The following is a 23,914-nucleotide window of genomic DNA, read 5'->3' as shown; positions in this document are numbered from 1 at the left end:
TAGGCAGTGTGAGGGGAAAGTGATGATCTTTGAGTCTGAGCAGCAGCCTCTATGTACCTTGGATCGAACTTAATGTATAATATTTGTGATGGGACTTCTCATTATCCAGGATATCAGGCAAGCTCTTCCTGGTGGCTCTTTATCTATGGAGGGATATGTGCATTACCAGGCAGTGGCTTTCAATCCCTTCCAAGTTATTCTTCCTGAGAGACTCTTCCATTAATCTTGTTTACTCATCTGCGTGCCTGAAAGGCTTGAGCAGAGAAAGGTCTCATAGGCAACTGAGTTTCAGTTGGATCTTCGTCAAGTAAGAGTGGTGGAGGGTTAAGTGTGGTTTCTAGGAAGCCCCTGCCTATGAGAGCACATAGTGGTACAGGATAAAGGATGGGGGCCTATGGACAGCATTTCAGAGGATGCCTTCTATAAGGAAGTGGGTTGTGCAAAAATCCCCTCACAGTCATGCTTTTCGGTTCCCTGTAAAACGTTTGGACGATTCACTCAAATCACCCTGCTTTATGCAGCACAGGCGGCATTTGCTCACCCGGCTGGCATGAATGCCAAGAATTACCCTGCCTATTTCAGCGTTCTCAGTATTATTCTGGTCTCTTCTCAGGAAGTGCTGGGTCACACAGGCTACCTGCATGACTGATGTATTTGTTAAAGGTTGAGAGCAGGGCAAGCGGGATATGGAATTAAAAACCCAAGCAGTTCTTGGAACAGTGGAAACTCCCTGTATCCACCATGGGCTTCCTGAGCTGGAGAGCCACTGACCAGCTGTCTGAAGGGCCTCACTGCTTAGTGCATTGCAGCCGCAGCAGCAGCACCCTGTGGGGAGAGAGAGCTCTCCCTGGCTCTAAGCTTACCCATCCCACACACTATAGAGTAGTGGTTCTCAACTTTCCTAATGCTGCAATCAGCTCCTCATGTTGTGGTGACCCCCATCCATAATATTATTTTCACTACTACTTCATAACTGTAATGTTGCTACTGCTATGAATCGTAATGTAAATATCTGATATGCAGGATATCTGATATGTGACCCCTGTAAAAGGGTCATGGACCTCCCAGAGGAGTCACGACCCACAGGTTGAGAACCACTGTTCTAGAGAAGTAATATATTCACTGACTCCTAACAGCCCAATGAAGCTTTCCCTGTCAGAGAAGACCAGAAACCTGTGAGAGAAGTTCCCTCCACGGATGTTAAACGTAAGGCCAAGAGTAGCCATTCTCTAGACTGACAGCTTCTTCACTGGCCAGGCCCCTTGGAGCATCTCCCTTCAGGTTTGGGAAGTGAAGGGCATCCAGGGCATGCCAGACCTCAAAACATAGCTAGTAGAAAAGCAAGCATTAAGTGTTGGAACTTTGTGACTAAACTAAGTCAGAAAATATTTGAGACCACAGCTTAAAAGAAGGCAAGCTACAGTGTCTGATAGCTTGAGGAAAGGTTCTGAGTTCGAACACCTAGTCAGAGGGACAGTTTCCTGTTCATGGGGTATCCTTTAGTGAGGTAACAGGTGGCTTCTTGGTAGCTTGAGGCCCAGTTCTCCCCATTTGAGGTAAACAGTGGTTTAACTAATAATATTTTGTTGTTTAAAAATCAAACACACATATACTCATATAAAAATCCATTCATGGGAATACCTTCAAGTTCAGGTGCTTGATGAGAGTAGCATTACCATGCTTTCAAGACTTGGGAGACAGGAATAAATAACAGTTCACACACACCATGCAGTGTAATGTTTCCTCAAAGCCATTTGTCCTGTTAATCAACATAAAAAATGGGGGTAGTCACTAAGTAAGGAAGTCCTGTGCAGAGAAGTAGGTGAGAATAAAGACTCAGGTCCTATGCCCTGTGTCACTAGAGTAACTCAGAATCCCTTCCAACAGGACAGAGTTAGCCAGTCATTTTCTTTTTTTTGGGGGGGGGGGAGGGGTGCAGATTATCAGCTTTGGGATCCATATGATCCATACCCAGATGACTTTCACTCTCTCTTTATCCTAAAAACAACCACAGGCCATCCACATGGTTATGTTGCTACAAACAGAGTTAGACCAGAGGCCACAGGGTCTTAGGTCAAGTGTTGGGACTACATCAGCTCAGTTGAAATGTAAGCTAACATTCAGGTACAGATAGTTCATTTGTGACTGCCAGACAGGGAGATGTGTACTCATTCACACACTCAGAGAGCTTCTACTAAGCATCTCATCCATGGTGGACATAGAGGTAGGCAGTGAGCAGACTGAATTCAGGCCCAGCCTTTAACAAGTACATTATTAACTAACATTCAGTTTGTTTATATATGTGTTTTACTTTTCTCCAGTCTGTATGAACCCCCACCAGCTAACTTTGAAACTCTGTGTGTGTGTGTGTGTGTGTGTGTGTGTGTGTGTGTGTGTGTTTGTAACACAAAATTGTAAATTGTATGGCAGCATCCTTTGTAGCCATGAAAAGGGTGTCCCACCTGTTTTTATTCCCTATGGGAATAAAAGGCCGTCTGTTTTCACTGACATTGATGCCAGATAGTTAGAACTGATAGGCTCCTTTTCTTGTTCTCATATTGACAGCATACTCACAACCAGGCATATCAGAACCTGTGAGGAGATGGGAAATCCCTTGGATTTTTCTCTAATTACCCAGGCCCAAATACTGAGTCACAATAATGGGAAAAACAGAAGGGGCCAGTTTACTTCATCCAAGTTACAGAACAAGAGAGTCAGCATGGAATGTGTACACCCTCGTGGCAGCTGTAGCCGAGACCTGGGAATCATAAAGCTTTTCCATCACATCTAAGTTCTGAACTCCCAGGTTCCCCCTTCTGGAGCCCAGGCAAAGCTAGGTCCAGTTAGGTGATGATCCCATTCCTGCCCTGGCTATACACCCTGGGATGATGAGGTATATCTGCAAGAACAGACTCACTGCGTTAAGATCAAGGTCTCAAACCTGGTTAGCTGGGAAAGGTCCCAGGCAGAGCGGAGCGGGGTGGAGGAGACAGCGTTCAACAGTGTGCTCTGGTGTCCTTGGTCCTGAGACTTTACTCTTGTGGATTCTGCAAGTCTGAAGTATGTCCTCTCAGCTCTGGGAAGATGTTCCACAGGCAAGCAGGGCACTGTGAGCATTGAGAGAAGGCTGTGCTAAACGCCAGATCAGAGGCAGAAGGTCCTTCATTCTGCCAAATGCTCTCCTGTTCCTTCATGTACTTTATTTGCCGTGAATGGGAATGTCGGCACTCCATTTTCTAATGTTCTTGATGGATCTGTCTCAGTGGCTCTCTGCAGTTACTGTAACCCAAACATTTTACAGTGGTACAGCCAGCACCCAGGGGGGTCAGCCTCCACTGCACTTGTTTTTCCTTTCTCAGAAAATTAGCTTCGGCAGGGCAGCAAAGCACAGTGACCAGGGCCCTGCTATCAGCAGGTCCAGAGCTAAGAAATTCATGCTCACATGGCCTCCCCTGCTACTTCAGCAGGATCTCCAACCAGCAGGACCTCTGACTGTTCCTTTGTAACTAAGACCTTTAAGGCCTTGCAGGCTGCAAACCTGCCTGCCCAGGGGATTTGGGAATTAAATGAAACTTGGAAGATAGGTGTGGTGGCTCACACTTGTAATCTCAGCACTTGGAAGGCTGAGGCAAGAAGTTGGTGAGTCCAAGGACAGGCTAGGCTACAAAGCAAGACTCTGTTTCTGAAATGGAAACTACAGAAGATAGGCATCTCATACCCTGTGGTTGTCTGCGGACAGCCCCTGCCTTCCTCGAAAGTCAGTTTCTCTGTCGGACTATCTGGTAGGAGCAAGCTGCTGGGAGGTCAAGGCATGCAGGCTAGAACATGTGGGATGTCGCCTCTGACTATTACACTAGTTAGATTATTCTGGAGGATGAGGAGGGGCTGAGGATTGTAGAATAGAGGCGCTGTGCTTTGAACTTCGCTACTGAGAGAAACACTGCACTCACTGAGAGCCATAAGGAGTTGGGATGGAGTCAGGGAACTTGGAGTCCTTTTCAGATCACCATAGCTTTGACTTTCTGATGTACATTTTTCTTCCCATATGGAAGAAGACTCCTTTCTGCCCTAAGAACATGTTCTGCAGAAATATCTAGAAGCAGCAGAACCTGAGCAGCCATCTGAAAATTCTCATAAAAATGTGCCAAGGAAAAGCCCACATGGATATGCACACGTGACATGCACACATGGAGAACAAGCCCATCCTAATAATGCCCCCTTCCCATTCCTTCGCCACACTCCCCGTGCCTCTTCTCTCCCATGACTACCAATGCTGGTCATGAAGGCAGCATTCCATTAGCAGACTTTAGGAAGAGTATTGTTTTCCTTTTACAACACGTAGCTTTTATAGATTTGTGATAAAATAGTCACATCCCACATTCAAGTCTGTTTATTATTTTTGTGACTTTTGAAATGAAAGTACATGCCAGGGCCCTCCCAGAATGATGTGTTTTCATTTAACTTGCAGGGTCGTAGTGAGTCTTCTTTACGGCTTATGTTTAGACAGCTTTGTAAATACTGGTCTGAAGTTCTTGGAAACGATAAGTCTTTCCCTCCCTAATAGAAAATAAATAAATAAATAAAGCTAAATATATTTGTAAGTGTATAAAACACATTTCTCATTCTTGCTTTGGGCTTCGTGTAGGTATCATACACACCTGAAAATGGAATTTAAATAATCTTCCTGAACAGAATGCCAAAATAGCTTTCAAATACCTCCTCGGTCTTTCAAGTTGGCCAGTGAATAGAAACCTCACCACTGAGCCACTAGGCGACTCTGAACCCCATTTGCAGATAAAATGAGCAATTCAAGGCATGACATGAACATTTATGAAATTTATGGATTTGTGTTCCAGAATTCAGATTAAAAAAAAGGAAGAAGAAATGTGAGTTCTGGTTTTCAAATACTTTTTTTTTTTCAAACCCCATCCATGCAATGTTTGCTAAGCAATGCAAAAAAAGGCTCTATGCTCTGGAGTGGCACCGGAGTGAGAACCCCCACCCCCCCCCCCATGCCTCTGGTAGAGCCCCTCTGAGCTCAGCATATCAAGTGCACCTACATGAAGCAACCTGCAATGTGCACGGCCTTTCTGAACCTCCACGGAATGATCCGAGGGAAAAGAACCTCCATCAGAGGACTGAAGCTTGGATGTGCTTCACTGGCTCGCCAAGGTCAAGAGGCCAAGGTCAAGAGGGAGGGCGTGTCCGAGTTCATGGGTAGGTTGTGTGAGACTTGGCAATGCCCTGAAAATAGGGACACAGCAGGTCTGCCCATGGCAAAAGGAGCATAGCCCAGGCTAGACCTAGGCTCTACTCTGATTGGAGGGGCTTCCGAGACTCCACTTCTGTCTCCACTCTCTTGGCTCACACAGAACTGAAAGTCAACCTCTGGGGAAAGCAGCCTCCCAGTACTAGAGGCAGCCCAGGCCACCGTTCCCCAAATAATGTATAGTTTTAAGGCTTCACCTTGACTAAGAGGAATTCCCTTGGTGTGATCATTGCAGGAAAATCAAGACCATTTCTCTCTCTGTCCAGGGACCTGGGCAACAACAAAGCTTGTGCTGCCTGAGGTAAAGAGCTCATCAGATGAGTGGGTCATGCGGTGGCTACCACCCAACAGCCAGGCTCTCACTTCCTCAAATTGATTCAAATTAGAGCAATGTGTGAATGATAAGTCAAAACAAACTTTCCAAGAGAGCATAAAACAACAAACAGAAGCAGGTGACCAGAAGCAGAAGACAGCAGAAGGCTCTGATGTAGTATAAAATAAACTCTGAATTATTCCAAAGCCCAGAGAGAAACAGTCCTGGGGATGAGAAACCCTGGGGAAGGATGCTGTCAGAGTAGGCATTTTTCAACTACAAGTGGATTTTTTAAAAAAATCTTTTTTTTTTTTTTTTGGTTTTGGACATAGGGGTCTCATCGTATAGTTTGGTTGGCCTTGCCTGATAGACCAGGCAGAAAGAGAACCAACTGCATCAGCCTTCTGAGTGCTGTGATTAAAACCATGTGCACCACCATTCTGGCTGCAGTAAAACTTTTTAGGTCACCATCTCATCAGTTATACAATAGATTGTATCCCCAGATAAGTCTCAAATTGGACAGTAAGGATTTCTACAAATCATCTGACATAATACAGAGATTTATTAAAGACTGTGGTGGTTTGGAAGAAAATGGCCCCCAAAGGGAGAGTATTAATAAGTGTTACCCTGTTGGAGGAAGTGTTGTCACTGTGGGAGTGGGCTTTGAGATCCCCTATGCTCAAGCTACTCCTAGTGAGAAAGACCATTTCCTGTTGCCTGCAAGATGTAGGACTCTTAGCTACTTCTCCAGCACCACATCTGCTTGCATGCTGCCTTGCTCCCCACCATGATGATAATGGACTAAAACTCTGAAACTGTAAGCCACCCCAATTAAATGTTTTCCATTATAAGAGTTGCTGTGGTCATGTCTCTTCACAGCATTAGAAACCTTAAGACAAAGATCTTATTTCTATTTTATGTACATGAGTGCTTTGCCTACATGTCTGCACACCATGAACTTGCAGTGTTCAAGGAGTATACGGTATCCACCAAAAAGGGTATCAGATTCCATTGTACTGAAGTTACAGAGAGTTCTGAGCTGCCATGTGGATGCTGGGAATTGAACCAAGGTCCCTTGCAAGTGCAGTGAGTGTTCATAACCACTAAGCCATCTCTCCTGCCTCTGATAGTAAGATTTTAATCTTTATCAAGGAGAATTCAGGTGCATTTGTTTCTCAAATAAATGCAAGTCATCTTTGAAAAGGTACACAAACTTCAAGAAGCAAAGGGCCTCACTTAAAATTATTAACTAAGCTAATCTAAATACATCAAAAGAATCTATAAATAAAAGATAAAAGCCCTTGTGGGTATTTATCATCAAGACCTGAATATGCATAGTCATACTTTCAAACTGAAACCTCCATACATTACAGCATAGTTGACTGATAGGACTCAAGTGGAGAGAAATGACAGCCAGAAGGAAAATCCATCTTAGTACCATAAACTCACATCCTTATTTTTATTCCCTTTGTGTAGCTAGTGCCACCAAAAATTCATTTTCATTAATTTTCAATAAACTATAGCTTAAGCATTAACTCTCCTCCCGGAACACAAATTAATCAAGCTTGCCTCTGCTCAGCCCTAAAAAGCCATCTTTCTTCTTATTAATAGATAATTCTAATGCCTTCTGGGGCAAGTGGCTTGTTTGTATCATGATTGTCATTATTTTGCAGCTGGGCATCTCCTCCATTGCGTAAATACATTAAAGAAAATGCAAGCTTTGTACATTTATCGTATAACTTGAAAATCCACACAGAATCTCCCCACAGTGATAGGGTCACCACATTTGGGGAGATGATAAGCCAGTAACAGTTTGTCAACACTTTCTACAGAAAGCCATGGAGTTCATTGGGGTGTTTCTCAGAGAGGGGTGTTTTACTTAGATTGCCTATGGGCTAAATGAGTGACCTTTCACAGGCCTGTGAAGAGGTCAGCTTAAGGTGCAAGGCTGAGCCATTCATCTTCATAACTGGATGTGGGGAGCAGAAAATGACTGACCTTTATCCCCACTTGTTTGAAAAAATTTAAAAGGGGATGATGCTAATAGTCTTTAGACAGGAATTCCTTCCCCAGCTGAGAACATCACCAGATTGGCAAGTGTATTTTCCTTTTCAGAAGCAAAAAGGTATTTTTGTGCCTGGACCCAAAAAGAATATATATACATACTATCCATTTGCTCATGCATGCATTCATCCAGTCATTGTTCAAAACATACTTCTTCATCATCCACTATATTGCCAACATATACTGCATACTGCAAGTTCACCAGAACCTTGCCTACGTTCTGGTGTAGGGAGACAGAAAAGGCCAAGTGGCATAATGGACTCCTCTGAGGACTGGTGTGGTGAAGATTAATATGGGGAAGGAAGCAGGTGTTCGCTTTCTATTCATCAGGAAAAAGGCAAAGAGGCTACACCCATATTCTTCTCATTAGAGGAGGACATAGGGAAGAAGAACAGAAGACAGGGTCCTGGCCAGCAAAGTGGTCTCAAGTGGTGCACAGGAGAAAGTGACCCTATATCCCTAGCCCACTGTGGAGTAGTCTCTGGAGACTCTCAGATTACTAGAACCTTTTGGACGGTATGCAGGGCTGCCTGGAAAGGGGGTGGTTAGCAAGAATCCTGGAGACTGGCCATGGGAGGATGCTGTTTTTCAGAAGCACGCAAATCTGCTTCCATAACATACAAGCACATCCTTCAACTTGAAAAATGGGCCTTGTAGATTCTAACTGCCCAAGCAGTTAAAACCAACACCCACCAAGGGTCATGTAGGGCATCAAGACACAGCAAGTACTGGATGGACTCTATGCAGGCAAGCATGCTGGGATCCTGTGCTGCAGAGTTCTTAAAGTCAATAATTGGAACACAAAACAGAAATAACCAGGACTATCAGGCACCATCTTGGAATTGAGCAAGAGGGCACATGGTTAGCATGGAGGATTGAACCTTAAGGGTTGCCATCTCAGTTCTTGGTTTGAGAGAAATTACTTCATTTTTTTTCTTTTAAGAATTTCACCTATCATAGGGTTAAAAAAGTAAGATTAAGACAAATAGGACTTCTTAGGGACATGTTACAACTCAACATTTCTGCATTATTCAGGTTGAAATTCCCAGCTTGGGCCCCCAAAACTCCAAGCATAAGGAACTGAGCCCCAGAATGCTATTGAACACACCATGTTCCATTGGGAAGGGGTTAGCTGCACAAACACAGGGTCCTAAGGTAGAGTCCTCAGCACCCACAGAACAGTGAGGCATAGGATAACTGTATATCTGTAAGCTCAACATGTCAGGTTGCAGGGGAGATAGGTGGGTCCCTGGAGTTTGTTTGATTGCCAGTGTAGATGAACTGCTGAGGGACACCAATAAGGGGTGGATAGGTAGTGACTTAAGAAGTTTAAGGTTGACCACTGGCTACATATGTGCATATGTGTGTGGACACAATACATACTAGAAATTGGGAATTCACATATCTGTGTCTAGGAGAAATCCATGAGTATCTGAAAAAGGAGTTTGGTCTTAGTGAGGACAGCCTCCCACCCCCACCAGATGATCCAGATAAAGGCAGGGAATCTAGGTTTATGATTAGTTGGGCTGGCCTTGCTGTTCACACCAGACCATAGGAAACTAATCATGGAAGAGCCAGTAACAGCTGGCGTTCTCTAAATGTACACAGTTCAGTAACTGCATTTGGATAACTCTAATAGACAAACTGCTACTCCATGTCCATAAAACATAAAGGGGTATTCTAGAGTTTTATTCAAAGGCCAGGTAAATTTGACTGGAACAGATCAAACTCACTCTCAATGATCTCCTCTTAGACAGTCATTTCTTGGTTCGTTCACATTTCTACTTGCTCATTCATCCCAAGCTTCCACAGGCTTTAACTGCCACATCTCATGCGACCTGCATGCTAGACATCAGCTGGGCAAACAGAAGGATGGTTGCCACCATGTTGATAATGAATACTGGAAGCTCTGGCAGCAAAGGCAAATGGAGAACAGATGAGAGCCAGCAAAGGGCTCAAGGAGGGCAGCTGCTAGGTGGTCCTCCAGAGCTCTAAGAAGATGCCAGACAGGAAACTGTATAGGTGTCAATGTTATAACCTCACTTACACATCACGGGGCAGGAATGAGTGCCTCAGACAGTTTTGCCAATGTGGAGATGACTGTGATTCAACGTTCAATCCTTAACTACCTACTTTGTCTGATTAGAGACCCAGGCCCAGCAAGGATCACACAACTGCTAAGCCTGACTCAACTAAGAGGCAGCTACTGAGGAAAGGAGCCTGGTTGGGCCCTGAACTAAGAGGGCCCACCCTGCTTCTGATTAACCAATGGGTGACCTTGGAGTTGGTGGTGAAAACCAACTTGATATCCTTAGTCAGAACCTCCAAGCAATGGGCAAAGTGCTTGTTGTGCAAGCGTGAAGCCATGACTTGGAAAGCCTAGCACACAGTTGGGCACTGCAGTTGGCATCTGCAATGCCTGTGCTGAAGGGCAGGAGTGCAGAGAAAGGGGAACCCCTGCTCTCAGCCAGTCAGGCTAGTTGATCAGTGAGCTCTAGATTTGGTGAGCAACCCTGTCTCCCAAAAATAAGGTTGGGAGTAATGGCGAAGACACCTCATGTTAACATCTGGTCTCCACATATTCACGCATACATATTCACCACCACCACACAGACACACCCTGAAGCTTTAGTCAGATACGCCTTAAATCTTGGCATATAATAGCTCACATCTATGTAGGCTCCAATGCTTACCACAGATGTAGATGTTTCCATGGATATATTGGGAAAGTCTAAATTCACTTTAGCAACGGAAGAGCTGATATATAAACTTAGGTACACTTCCAGTACATGATCTAGCAAATTCCTAGTGAGATTTCAGATGCAGAAACAAGCTGGGTCTGCTTCTCAAGAAGCTTCGAGATCTGTGAGGTTCCCCCACAACAGCCAACTCTGACTACTTTGGAAATTTAATTTCTCGACACTAGCAGAGGTATCCTGTGCCTCTAATTAATGTCACTTTGAAACTGTTATGTGGAAAAGCCCATTAAGATGCTGACACAAACGATGTCTTAGCTATCAAGAAGGGACAGCTGGGCAGGGATGCAGAAGAAAAAAAAAATTGGCACCAGGTGAGAAAAAGCCCAAAGAAAAAAGAGATCAAAATTAAGAGGATAAATTAGATAAGAACATAAATTATCACAGAGAGTAGAGATGGTCCTTGGGTTTTTGTTTTTCTTCAGGAAATGCCATCCCTGGCTGAGGGCCGTACCCCCAGGACTAGGACACAGCCTTTGTGTTAATTCGGTATGACAGTGCCAGTAGTTACTCTGTGTAACTAGTGTTTTGTAAAACCACACTTGGAGGGTCACCCTCAACGTTCCTATCATCCCGAATGCTTTTGTTTAGTGCTAGAAATGTGACCTTGTTGAAAATTAATATGCCATTTAAAAGACAGTGAATAAGCTCCAAGGTCAATTGCTGTCCCCTGTACTGTGCAGAACTGGGGAGGGGGTGAGGGGAGTGGGGGGCCCATAACACACTGCAGGCCAGGATACAGGCAGCTCTGAGAGGGTTCTCCAGACTGCTGGAGCCAAATCAGACTTAGCACAAAGACTAATGTTGCCACCAAGACAGGGGAGCAAGTGAGTTTTAGGTTGAGAATTTAAGATCTCCCTGCTTTCTCTCCCTTCCCTTCCTCTCTTCTTCTATTTTTTTTATTCAGATCTGCTTTTTTTGTTGTTGTTGTTTTATTTGCATGTATGGGTGTTTTGCCTGTATGTATGCCTGTGCACCATGTAAAGTGCCTGATGCCTGTGGAGGTCAGAAGAGGGTGCTAGATCCCCTGGAACTGGAGTTAACAAGTGGTTGTGAGCTGTCACGTGGGAGCTGGAAATGGAGCCTGGGCTCTCTGCAAGAACAGCAAGTGCTTGTAACCTCTGAGCCATTTCCCCAGCCCTCCTCCTCCTCCTCCTCCTCCTCCTCCTCCTCCTCCTCCTCCTCCTCCTCCTCGCACTTCCGGGAAGAGTCTCACCCCACCCCCACTGTTTAGAACTCCTCTCCCCATCACACATCTCTGCCTCAGTGGTAGCTAGAGCTCCAGTCTTCCTGTAGTTTGAATCTTAAAGGTTCTTATTAATGAAATCAAACCCGAGGCCAGTTATTGGGGTGAACGCTGCAAGATCAGAGAGACAGAACAAGCCACAGCTACCTCACTTCGCCAGTTCCTCAGCTGGTCTTGTTTCCTCAGACTGGAAGCCTCTGAGTCCTCATCCAGAATGGGTCTCAGCTGAACTGCTGCTCAAAAGCCTAAAAGCTTAACCAGCCGAATGCTTAACCAACCAAATGCTGCTAGTTTCTGGTCTTCACACCTTATATAATCTTTCTACTTTCTGCCATCACTCCCTGGGATTAAAGGCTGGATTTCTGGGATTAAAGGCGTGTGTCACCATGCCTGGCTGTTTCTAATGTGGCCTTGAACTCAGAGTTCAAGGTTCTGCCTCCCAAGCGCTGGGATTAAAGGTGCATGCTACCACTGCTGATCCTCATATTTAATATTGTGGCTGTCCTGTTCTCTGACCCCAGATAAGTTTATTTCGGGGAACACAATAGCACCACACATTCCCCCATGTTCGAATAATCCCCTTGCAGTGGAGCGGAGGCTGTTGTCCCAGTTGTGCAAGGCCATGAGTTTGGTTCTCAGTACCACGAAAATGAAAAGATCTTCCAGGCGGCAAAGTACATCACTGTGGCTACAGCAACAACCAATCTCAGCCACAACAGTGTCAGCATTACTGTCTGAAGCCAGAAAGCCAGCATCCCCTTCCCAGACACTCTTTCCTGTGAGATCTTAGAACTTTATTGGGCTCTGCTTCTCATGAAAGCAAAGGGAGAGGTGACCTCATCCAGGACCTCCCACTCCCTGCCTTCCTCTCCTGCCCCTCGTCCCCATCCTCTTCATTCTCCTCCTCTTTCCTGCCCTCTTCAACTCCTCCCTCTCCCTGTCCTCGTCTTCCACCTCCCCTTCTCCATTCCTCCTCTCCTTCTCCCTCCTCTGCCTCTCCCCTTCTCCCTGTGTTTCCCTGCCCCTTCTCTTCCATATTTCTTCCCACCTCCTCTCCTCCTCCTATGCCCTCCTCCATTCTTTAATCCTTCTGCTCTTCTAGCCAAACAAGCAGTGTTGGGCTTTTGTTCATCTTGTTTTACTCAAGAATTGTGGGTCTTGTTTCTTGTAGATCCTCCAGGGTGTCAGAGACACCAAGAAGCTTGGATGTGCAGTGACCTTTCCCCTGTACTCCTCACGCTGCTTCCCTACCACCTAGCTTTCCCTGCTCTTGTAACAGATACAGGCCACCTGTCACTCCCATCCCTTGGCCTATGGAATCTCCGCAGCCCAGGACAGTACCTTGGTATATATATACATGACATTGGCAGCCATCCTTGCTCTAGCCTCACTGTGGGGTGCTATAGAAATCACTGCAGCAGCTCAGCCCTGTGTCTCCCCTCCTTTTTCTTTGATAATTCAGCTCTGGTAAAAAGAAACACTGGAGAATCCCACACAGGAACTGTTACCAATGCTTTTTCAAAAAACATATACTAGTATTATGAAAGGGGAATATACTTGTAGAAAAACACATATTTATATTTATATATTCAGGGACTGTTACTAACAACTGAAGGACTGGAGCAAATTACTATAAAAGCATTCCGTAGCTAGGGGGGCTGGAATGCCGAACTGAACTCAAGGAGCTCTGGCTACTACAAAGAGGGATTCATCTGGTTCCCTGAGGAGGGACACCCTGAGATTTGAAGGCTGCGTTCTGCAAACCACACTCACTGTACTTTTTAAAATGCTATAAACCCTTGCTGAGAAATAAGGTTTCATATCGAAGCAGAAGTGACCCCATAAATGGTCTGCACCAGAAGTGCCCTGTGGAACCAGGTTGTCTAAATTCTGTTTCTAGAGAACAGTGAGTCCTTTCCAGGTCCCACTGAACTCACATTCTTCACATCCTTATCAAACTTATAAATCATGTCTAGTTAGCTGTACCTTTCACACACACACACACACACACACACACACACACACACACACACACACACAGGGGGGGGGGGAGATTTTTAGACTCCCTAAAAGATTGCCCCTAGGCTTGGTGCTGTCCTTGGTGCTAGATCCTATTTTCTCAAGTCTACTAACTTCTATTGTTAAATACAGAAAGCCCATTCCAACACAAGGATGTTTTGAAAGAGTCTCAGCAAAGAGAAAGAAGTTCTCAGTGACTGATTTGGGTTCTGAATTGGAATGGTGTACATGAGTCAAGGAAAAAGGGTACACAGGGTTGAGGACATGGATTAGTCACTGAAGTACTTGCCTTGCAAGTGTGAGCATTCAGTCACCAGAAGCCATGTGAAAAGCTGGGTTTATTGGCATGCTCTTGCATGTGATCATGAATGCCAGTGATCATGAAATGGGAAGTAAAGACAGATCCCTGGGCACTCACAGATAGCCTTGTCTGCTTGTTCCAGGCAAGCAACAAACAGAAGGAAGTGCCTGGGGCTTGACATTCAGAGCTATCTGGAACTACATGTGCATGATGCATACAGGTTACATGTGCATGCTTACCTCTGCACTGATACACACTCATGAATGGGGATGGCCACACACACCAGAAAAGCCTGCCCCTTGGCCTGAGTGCTGTCCTTGGTGCTGGAACTTACTTTCTCAAGTCTAATACTAATAATATTAAGACTAAAAGCCTACAGGTCACTCCAGTGGGACAGCGTGAGTACTATACTGTCTTTACACAGGACAAACCAGAAGGGTTCATCTTGTGAGATCAGAACTATTCACAATGTGTCCTTCCATTTGCTGTGGGGCTCACTCGTCATTTGTTTGATTCATGTGTTGTTCAGGACTTTAGAATAAGAAAAGAAAAGAAAAAAAGCTCAACCGTAAGATTGGCCAGAGCCATATTAGCAGAACGAGCCAATGGGACCAGATATTGAATAGAGGATGAACTTATAATTGAGTATAAAGCATGGGCGCCTGAAAGCAAACAAGAAGAAAACTTTACAAAGTCAGCACCACTCACACTGCAACTCCACCCCCCAAAAAATCTGATCACAACGTCTGTCCTGGTTTGTTTTTAGGTCAATAACTTAAGTTCTTACCTCTGTGAACTTCTGATTCACCAGAGATCTATGCCTTACTGTCCCGGGGAAGCTGTGGCTGTAGTGGTCTGAGCTTTCAATGTTCTTCTGGGTTACAATAGTGAGAAAGAGAGACAGCCCTTCCAAATACTAGTTTTATGGAAAGGGTTCTGAGGGGAGAGGGAGGAAGCAGGGATATTGTTGGTTGTCGCTTGGTTTCCCTGCCCTCAAGAAGAGTGTATCCGGTCCATGGCCATACTACCCTAAATGTGCCTATTTTGTCTCATCTCAGAAGCTAAGTAGTGTCAGACCTGGTTAGTCCTTGAATGGAAAAGCATATCTGTTGCATCTGTGTTTGCAGTACAGACCCAATTCCAATACTGCAGCCCAGTTATTAATGTGGCCTTAATATGATCAGTGAAGCCAAACCCTGCAGCTGGGAAGGTCCAAGATCAGTTAGCACAGAGCACAACAGATTCCTTGGTCAAAAGTCCTGTGTGAAGAACACTCCTTCATTCGCTAAAATTTCAGTTGAGTCATTGATTGACAGGAGCTGCTGGCAGGAGCCCTGGGGTAAGTTAGCCACAAAGCACAGGTCATCATTTTACATTTTACCCCAAGTTCATCCTTCTCTGACTTGGTTGATTCCTTCAAATGACAACCACAGACAGAGTAATAAAGAAACAGAAACATTCAGAAGGGACTCTCCAAAAGAGGTTCTGGTGTGTAATCAAGTCTGGACAGAGAGAGCTGATGTAAAATACTACCAAGAGAACAGAAATGTGCCTGACTACTATTAGGAGACCATCCAACCCTCCCTGTGGAGGGACCACATGCCTCTACCTCTGTTTAGCACTTAATAAGGGCAAGCACTTAGCATCATCACAATTAGCTTCTGGACAGCCATAACCACACCTGACTTAGTAGGTACTTGCTAACTGACTGGAATGGAAATGTTCGTGTTTTACAAGTCTGCTCAAGAGAGCTTAAAAAGGACCATTTCTTGTTAAAGTATACCACCATCCTGGAGGAGGGTCATCTTGTGACTTTATCGTGCCTGAAGCCCTTGTCCTGTAAATTTTGGATTCACTGACTATCCCAAGTTGCCAATTACATGTAGTGAAAAACACAGATCCCTGGATAGAGACAAGGCAGCATAGAACATCAGAAGCCTGGGGTCTAAGAATAATGAGATCCTGGGCCTGCAGTGTGGCTGGATTCTGTTCTATAAAATGAGAAGAGAATAATTAATTGGAAGACTCCAGGCACTAATACAAGTGGGACCCTTGAGGTTTGGAGGTGACTGAGAAAAGATGGGGCGTGATGCTGATCAGGCCCTGTAGAGGTTATAGTGAGGTCTAGGACAGGAAGGTTTTAGAAGCTTGAAATGCATCAATGAGTGCCCCCAGACAATGGTTAGGGTCCACAGGAGCCTTCTTTAAGCACTGAAGAGTTTGGATGTGGCTAGCACAAAAAGCTGTTAGTTCGCTGCCTTTCTATGGCTCATACCCATTAGGACAGCAGAACCTTGTGGCAACCCAGCTCACCAGAGTGACAGCACATCAAACAGACACTGCTGGAATGTCACAGCAAGGATGTGGATTCAAGTACAGTGCTTACTGTATGGTGGCTACGGTCAAGAACAAGCTGAGGGCCAAGTTCACTAGAGTGAACTGAAAAGAGAATGGCCCTGTGCATACCCAAGAGGCTAGAGAAGGGCCATGGCTAGGATGGGACAAAGAGGCAGTGTGTGTACTTGGGGCTTGCCCAGGCAGGGAAAGAGCTAAGAACAAGAACTGTCATGAATAGGGGAAAACAGAGGGAGGTTATGAGGCCCAGGTGGAAAGGCCAGCTATGGGTGTCCAGAGGTGCCCGATATAGCAGAGGGACAATGCAAATACAGCGATAGTATGATTCTAACTCTTTTTTCAATGAATCATAGGAAATCTTGGCAACATTTGGGGGCAGAGTATGGTCCCTTGATTAACAAATAAGCTATACCAAACTCAAATCACCTGTGCTAAACTCAGAGTTATGCCTGCATTTACTGAGTCCACAGAGGCAATGTCAGTATTGGGCAGCCAATGCTTTTGTCAGATGTTTACATAACACAAAATATAAATGAGGAAACAAATGTTATTTTCAATTTGAAACTCATGATGCATATGCACGCAGTGTACACAGCAAAGGACAACACACACACCATTGGTGTTGACACAGCCACTGTACACATGGCTCTCTTGCTAGGTGATGCTGTCCATGCAAATCTGCCCACAAAGTGATTAGAAATAAATCCAGATGGGAATGTTTCTCCCACCATCAACTAAACTGATTCAGTTGCTCCTGCTTGACCTTGGGTGCAAATAATATTTAGAATGCAGTATACATGCGTGTTAGAAGTAGCAGAAAGTCCAGCCAATATGGAGTATTTGGGAGGGAGCATAAAGCACCACACACAAGTTTCTTGGAGGTTGAATGGCCCAAGATATATTCCAGGTAAACCTGACTTGGTAAAGAAAATCTCCCTCATCAAAGCAAAGCAAGTTTCAATACTACACTACAAAAAAAAAAAAAAAATACTCGAAGTGAGTTAATTATGAGAAAGTCACAACCCTGACACACATGTGTGCAACACACACACACACACACACACACACACACACGCACACACCTCAAATCTGCCATGTTTTGTCCTCACAGAACCATAAATTAGCAGATAGCAGAGCCAGAGAATGCCTCAGAAGTCTTGACAGGTGGAGGGATACAGGCACAGACGAAAGCAGCTGTTTTCTCTAAAGACCCACTGAGGAAATATTCTGGGATTTATAGACCAAGAGGCAAAATCCAAAGAAATTATATGTTTTAGATCACAATCTTTATGGTTAGAATGAAACAAACCCCTTGGAGACATACATAATTGAATCTTGTTATAGATACTATTCTTTGGATTCTTTTTCAAGCATTTAACAATGTAAAATCCATTCTGGTAATGCTGGACAGATCAGTTACGGAGGCTGGGGTAGGATTTGAGCCAGAGGCCATGCATGTCAAACCCTGCTCCAGTAGGACAGGAGTTGATAGGTCATTTGTCACCCTCTAAACCCACGATTTTCTCCTGGCAGATTTTTTAAAAATACAATAAACATAAAGCTACTGTGAAACATCCCACTCCTCATGGTTATAACGCAGTCAGATTACACACGTCATCCCGGAGCGTATGTTCACATTCTAAATTTAATTTCAGTGACATCTTGGCTGTAGACGGGTACTGGCTGGTACTATAAAGGCAGAGACAGGAGCACAGTGGTAAACATGTAGGCGTCAGTTCCTATGATCATAGGCACCTCATGTCTGGAAGGCGTCTGAATTGAGGCTTCTGCTCTGTGAGGCCAGCAGCCGGCCCCCTACCCCCAGCCACTGATTGTAATGCTCTCCTGTTCTTATCTTGTAGGCTTTCATATCGGACGGGGCAAGACACAGCTAATTGTGACACGTGCAGGAACAGTGCATGTATTATCTATAGGTATGTTAACATTCTCTTCCCACTTTGTTATTCTGACTGACAAATGTTTACCCACTAATGCAAGAATCATTGGGGCCATGCTGGGAAGATTCTATCAGACAAGAAAAAAAAAAAAAAAAAAGTAAAGCTCCTTCCTTGACCATAATTCTAAGTTATGTCTAAACAGCTATCCCTCCACCCAACTCCCACCCCTGCCCCCCAGGTATACAATCCCAGGATGAAGGAGAGTGTGAACATGTTTATCTTTCAAATGCACCTTCGTGGTCTTGGGAGAAAGTATCATTTTGATGGCTTGCTCCCTGGGAATCTATAGCCTTGAGCACAGAACTGTGCTCCAGCAAAACAGTAAAATATATGCCCGCCAGATGGAATAGATCAAAGGCCCAAATCCACACTGGATAGGCTAGCACAGCATGGTAGGTCCACTCTGCTCATATCACATGTACAGGTATTTTCAGGGAACTCACAAGGTCTGTGGTCCTCTCCGCTATGGCACGATTCCCCTCTCCGGAAACTACAACTGTTTGTCATGTGTTTTATTTATACTTTAAACTTTGTTATGATTGACAACCACAAGAATAGATCAGAAACCTTCAGTAGGCAAAAGTTAGATTTAGGTCCTTGTCAGTAATTTAAGATTTTAAGGCATGGTCAAAACTTTCAGAAATTGCTGTCATTTTTTTTTTTTCCTCAAGGGGGTGGGGGAGTGAATTTTTTACCAACTGTGGCCCCAGTGACAGGTGCTATGCTTTAGTTCGTTTGTAAACATGAAGAACGAGAGGGCTGAGAGGGATCCCATGTCTTGGCTGGTGTGAAGTGGGCTGCAGTGGTAAGTGCAGACATCTGAGAGATCACTGACCTCATTGCTATTGGGTGTATACCCATGAGTAATGATAGAGCCCTTATGGTGGCAGCTCTGGTTTCCTGAGGACAATTCACAGGGCTTCCCAGAGTGGTCGTGGTGGCGCACATTCCTACCAACAGTATCCTCCTTTTCCCATATCCTGGTCAACATTTAACAATAGTGTTGTCTTTGTAACCTGAGGCAGTGTCTCATTGGTGGTTTTGATTTGCACTTCCTGGTGGTTAGTAAGCATCTTTTCCTATACCTAATGGTTGTCTGTGTATCTTCATTTGAAAAACGAATAATTTTGGTAAGCTGTAAAATTATAAAAAAAAAAAAAAAAAAACGGAAGTAGCTAAGTTTTATATGTCTAAAAATACAGAGAGGATCCTCCTTGCTCCCCTATAAAATAAATAAATAAAAGTGAACAAAATGTCACTACCATTACAGGAAGAGGTCAAACCTGGACAGTGTAGGATGGCTTCGGGCCACTTAGTCTCAGACTCATCAGCTCCTGTGCTGAAGTGCAACACAGATATGGCCATGATAACCCAAGCTGAGCATCCCAGATCTAGCCTGGGTTTTTTAAAAGCCAAGCTGGGTCACATGGCAATATTGTGAGGGAGCTGGCAGAAGAAACCACCCCTAGATGTAGGCACTGAGGTTCTGACTCCCACAGGACAATGGACAGAATCAGAAGAGATTCACTGGTCATGATGGGCATGCATGACTGGCATCTAGTGGGTAGGAGGAAGCCAGGGATGCTGCTGATGTCCTGTAATGCATAGGAACGCCCATGACAATAAACTCTCAGGATCCAAAGCATAAGTAGAGCTGGGGTTGAGAAGGCCGCCATATTGAACCCATCCTGCACCACGGTTTTGTAAGAGGCATAAGTAAAAGGCTAAAGGATGGGCAACAGACAAGGAACCAGGAAGCTCCCAGCAACCCTGCCAGGGTGTGAAGCTCTTAACTGTTCTTGGCTGTCATCTATTGTGGAGGTGAAAATCAAGCACCATGCAAAGGTTTTTCTATCCAGAACTCCATGTTCCAATTCAGAGGGAGTGCCTTTCAGATGAGCATGCCCGATGGGAACTTTGTACCCACCTTTCAGATGAACATGCCTAGTGGGATCTTAGCACCACATCCACACTGCAGATAAGGACTTTACATCGACAGTGAGGAGCTTTAGCCAGGACATTCCATTTTTAACTGATGCCATTAATAAAACCAGGGACTGCAAGTGTGCATCAGGTAATTCCTCCCCAGGGTTCAGCTCACTTCCAGGGCCAGAGTTCATCCAGTCTTCTACTGTGACAAGACTGAAGTAGCAAAGATTTCCAGAGAAACTTCATGGGATAAGCATGTTCAGCTTAAAACTATTTAACATTTTGTGGGTGACTGAAAAGAGAATTTATTAGGACATTGTCCAATGTAACTGAAATAATTTAAATAAATTTAGCTCTAAATCCAGGAGTGACTTACATAAAAAGTAATATTAAAATTGATTTAATGAGTCAGAGAAGGATAAGAATTTGTCTTTCGGGGGAATTAGCTTAGAGTGGATACCATGTTGAATTGTCTTATCCAGCATTCTGCATGAACCCAAATACATTAGCCAAAGGTCATCCAAAAGACCAGTGAGTGTCCAGGCACCAGAAGAATATACCAGAACCTCAAGTGGCCTCATGAAGTACAAAGGCAGAGGGAAGCTGATCCCTCTGGTTCTCCTGCATAAACGAGGGGGTGTGCATCAATCCCAAAAGGTCTGTTCATTGACAACAAGATTTGGTGGGATGCATTTTTATAACCAGGATAGAGAAGAGGCTTTTCCTGCCTCACGCTGGCTCCATCAGACCCTAAATGAATGCAGAAGCATCAGCAGAGGATGGGAGGAAAGAGTAGTGCAACTTTGGCTCTCTCTTCCAGGAAAGTAATTTAAAATAATTCCATTCAGAGCAATAAAAAACAAACAGACAAACAACAACAACAAAACCCATCAACTCCAAAGACATTTTGCAAACGGAAGCTACTTTGGTTTAGTAAGCAAGTTCTGGAACGTTCTTCATATTAACAGTTCAGCTAGAGTTCCCACAATCCCTTAAGTACCTATTTCATTGAACCTTATAGCTAGCGTTCAGTAAGATATTACTGTTCCTATAAGTGGAACACACAAACTCGTCCAATTCTCCCATCAATGTTCTATCATTCAGTGTGGTTTTGAGACAAGGTGTCAGTATGTTGCCCTGGCTACCCTGGAACTCATGGTATAGGCCAGGCTGACCTCAAACTAGCAGGATCCACTAGGGTCTGCCTCCTAAATGCTGCCATTAAAGGTGTATGCCACTACACCCAGCTCTTGTCATTCTTTACTAGAGGTAAAACACAACAGTTACTCTCACGGTGTCTGAAATGGCACAAAAGTTTCTTGAGGTTCGTGAGAACAGATGTTAACAGACAAGAAAAATGTGGCCTTGTCCATTAACTAAAAATCCACTGTCTTGGGGGAAACCACAGCAACTCTTATCTATCTGGCATGTCATTTCAATTGAAATTATAAACATCGAAATCTTAAACCTGTATGATTTAAGTTGCTGGCAGTCTATTGCAGTGAAGTCTGAGTATTTCCTCTAAATGTAGATATTTCCAGCAAGAGTTTCAAATTATCTTCTAGGAGTCACAGCTGCTTTCCTGTCTTGAAAATCAAGCTATGCCATGTGACAGAACCCGACTACAGAGCAGCCTGGGTATACCCCAGGGCTGCCCCTATTCTTTCTGTGCATTTTATTTTCTAGTACCCCTTCCCAAAGACAAGAATAACTCACTGGCTTATACAGTATTCAAATCACATTGTTTCAATTATAAACATAAAGGGCAGAAACAAGTCCAGGAACAAATACAGCATATTTTTTGGCAAGCAGATAGTTGCAGAATACCAAAAAGTCTGGGCCAAAAGGGAGAAAAGGAAGGAAGCCCATAAACTCCATAGCAATGGCCTTGGGTAGGTGTCAGCAACATCACAAAGGAAAGGCAATGATGGTCCATGGGGCACACCCGTTAAGGGTCCCATCTGAATACAAAAAAACTGATAAATCATGGGAGATAGAAACTGTCTCTGTGACAACAGTCTGAGCAAAAGGGGAACGTTTAGTTCAAGGTCAGAGTCCTTGTGGTTTGTTCAAAGCCTGGTTTTGGTACCAAGAAGAAGGGACTACTCTTGAGTTGAGGACCTACTGCTCTACATTTTAGCCTCCGACTGCTAGGAGCATGTCTGGGATTGAGGAAGAATAAAGCAGATTCCAAAGTGGGTGATTTTTAAAATGCCACATGGCCATGGTTATCTTAGAAGCTAAAGTACACGAGGGGCCATGAAAGCTGCCAATGTCCCCAAATTGCAATTTGTCATACCTGCTTGTTGGCAGACAGCCTTACAGGACAATGAACTTGACCCTATCTGTCTCGCATTTAAACACTGGAAACCCAGCTGTCTTCTCCACAAAGCTGTGGTCCTAGTAGAGGTTGGCTCAGGGAGGCAAGAAGGCTGCTGTATTCAAGACCAGGCTGACTCCTTTGGGATGGAGATGGACATGGTCTTGTGGGTATGCCTTTGTGATGGGTGGCAGTACTTATCTCACTATAAAGTAGGATTGTGACATGGAAATATACAAGACTTGGGGGAAAATACCAAAAGGACAAAAGGTCTTAAAGCATTTTCAGGAAATAAAAGCTTCAGGAGAAAGTAGCACCAGGCAAAGGTTGGGAGCATTAGCCTGTCAGAGCCAGTCTCTCAGATCTGGGAGCCCTGGGTTCAGGACTCAGCTGTTCCCTTTCTTGTGGGCTGGTATCCATTCACCTTTAAGTCCTGCAGAATTACAAAGAATCCTTTCCAACCATGAAATCCAAGAAGCTGCCTATTTACAAATACAAAATAAAAGAAGGACCTGGGAACTCAGACTGGGCATATGCATGGGATGAATATGTTGACACTTATAAAGCAGCACTCCCCCCTCCCCCCACACACACCCCAATCCTATCCCTCTATTGCCAACTGGATGTGTGGATCTAGCCAATAACTGATGGCTGTGCTCACTGCACACTAGCTCATTGAAATGCTAAGCCCCCAGAAGGTTCTATCTCCTACCACTGGAAATTTTGAGATGCTTGACATAATCACATTTCCCCCTAAGATGACACCCCTTTGATTGCGATCTGGACCAGTTGAGATAGTCAGATGAAGGGGAGGTTCTGCATGAAAGAAGATTAAAAGAGATTCCAGTTGGACTTTCCTTTAAGTAAAACTTTTTTTGCCTTGTCATTCCTACTTCCTGTCAAAATATGCTTTAATTAGTTTAGAAATGTTTTAAGGATAAATGGTGAAGTCTTTTGTCTCCAGCCTATCTGGGTAACTCCCTTGCCAGACTAATCTGATGTCACCAGTGATTCACCTTGTGTTCAGACTTGGTTTCAAAGGGAACAATGAAAGAGGCTAATAGCAAATCCGCCCCTTCCCTCTTTTGCTGAACTGGTTAATTCATAAAATAACAGCGCAAGGAAAGGGGGTGAATTCTAATGTGTGTGTTTTAATGAAACTAACAGTGAGCTAGACTTGATTCAAAGGCTTTGGGGGATAGTACCAAGATGTAAAAGATAATAATAATGTTGACTCAGATTAATTAAAGAGAATTGTTTCCAGAGAGGAAGTTCTTCTTGAGCAGGGTTAGAACAGACTTCAGGAAGATGCTGCCCACTCCTGTGTCATTTCTTTAGTATCAAAGCAATCATAAGAGTGGCCTCAGGTGACACCAGGCATCAC

The 23,914-nt window shown here is 44.3% G+C and overlaps 2 protein-coding genes across 2 annotated transcripts in view; one reads left to right on the top strand and one right to left on the bottom strand.

Annotated features, from left to right (window-relative positions):
* The window catches only part of Dock1 (dedicator of cytokinesis 1), a 453,773-nt gene that overhangs the window by 258,257 nt on the left and 171,602 nt on the right, over window positions 1–23,914 (bottom strand). The window lies entirely within an intron of this gene.
* The window catches only part of Insyn2a (inhibitory synaptic factor 2A), a 56,450-nt gene that overhangs the window by 23,671 nt on the left and 8,865 nt on the right, over window positions 1–23,914 (top strand). Inside the window, exon 3 of the mRNA XM_036196894.1 lies at window positions 18,186–18,257. Coding sequence (XP_036052787.1) covers window positions 18,186–18,257 — 72 coding nt within the window. The remainder of the gene's footprint in view (window positions 1–18,185; window positions 18,258–23,914) is intronic.

This window comes from Onychomys torridus, chromosome 1 (genome assembly GCF_903995425.1).
Source record: "Onychomys torridus chromosome 1, mOncTor1.1, whole genome shotgun sequence".
Taxonomy (NCBI): domain Eukaryota; kingdom Metazoa; phylum Chordata; class Mammalia; order Rodentia; family Cricetidae; genus Onychomys; species Onychomys torridus.
The sequence above is the reverse complement of the archived record's forward strand: the minus strand, read 5'-3'. Positions and strand labels throughout refer to the sequence as shown.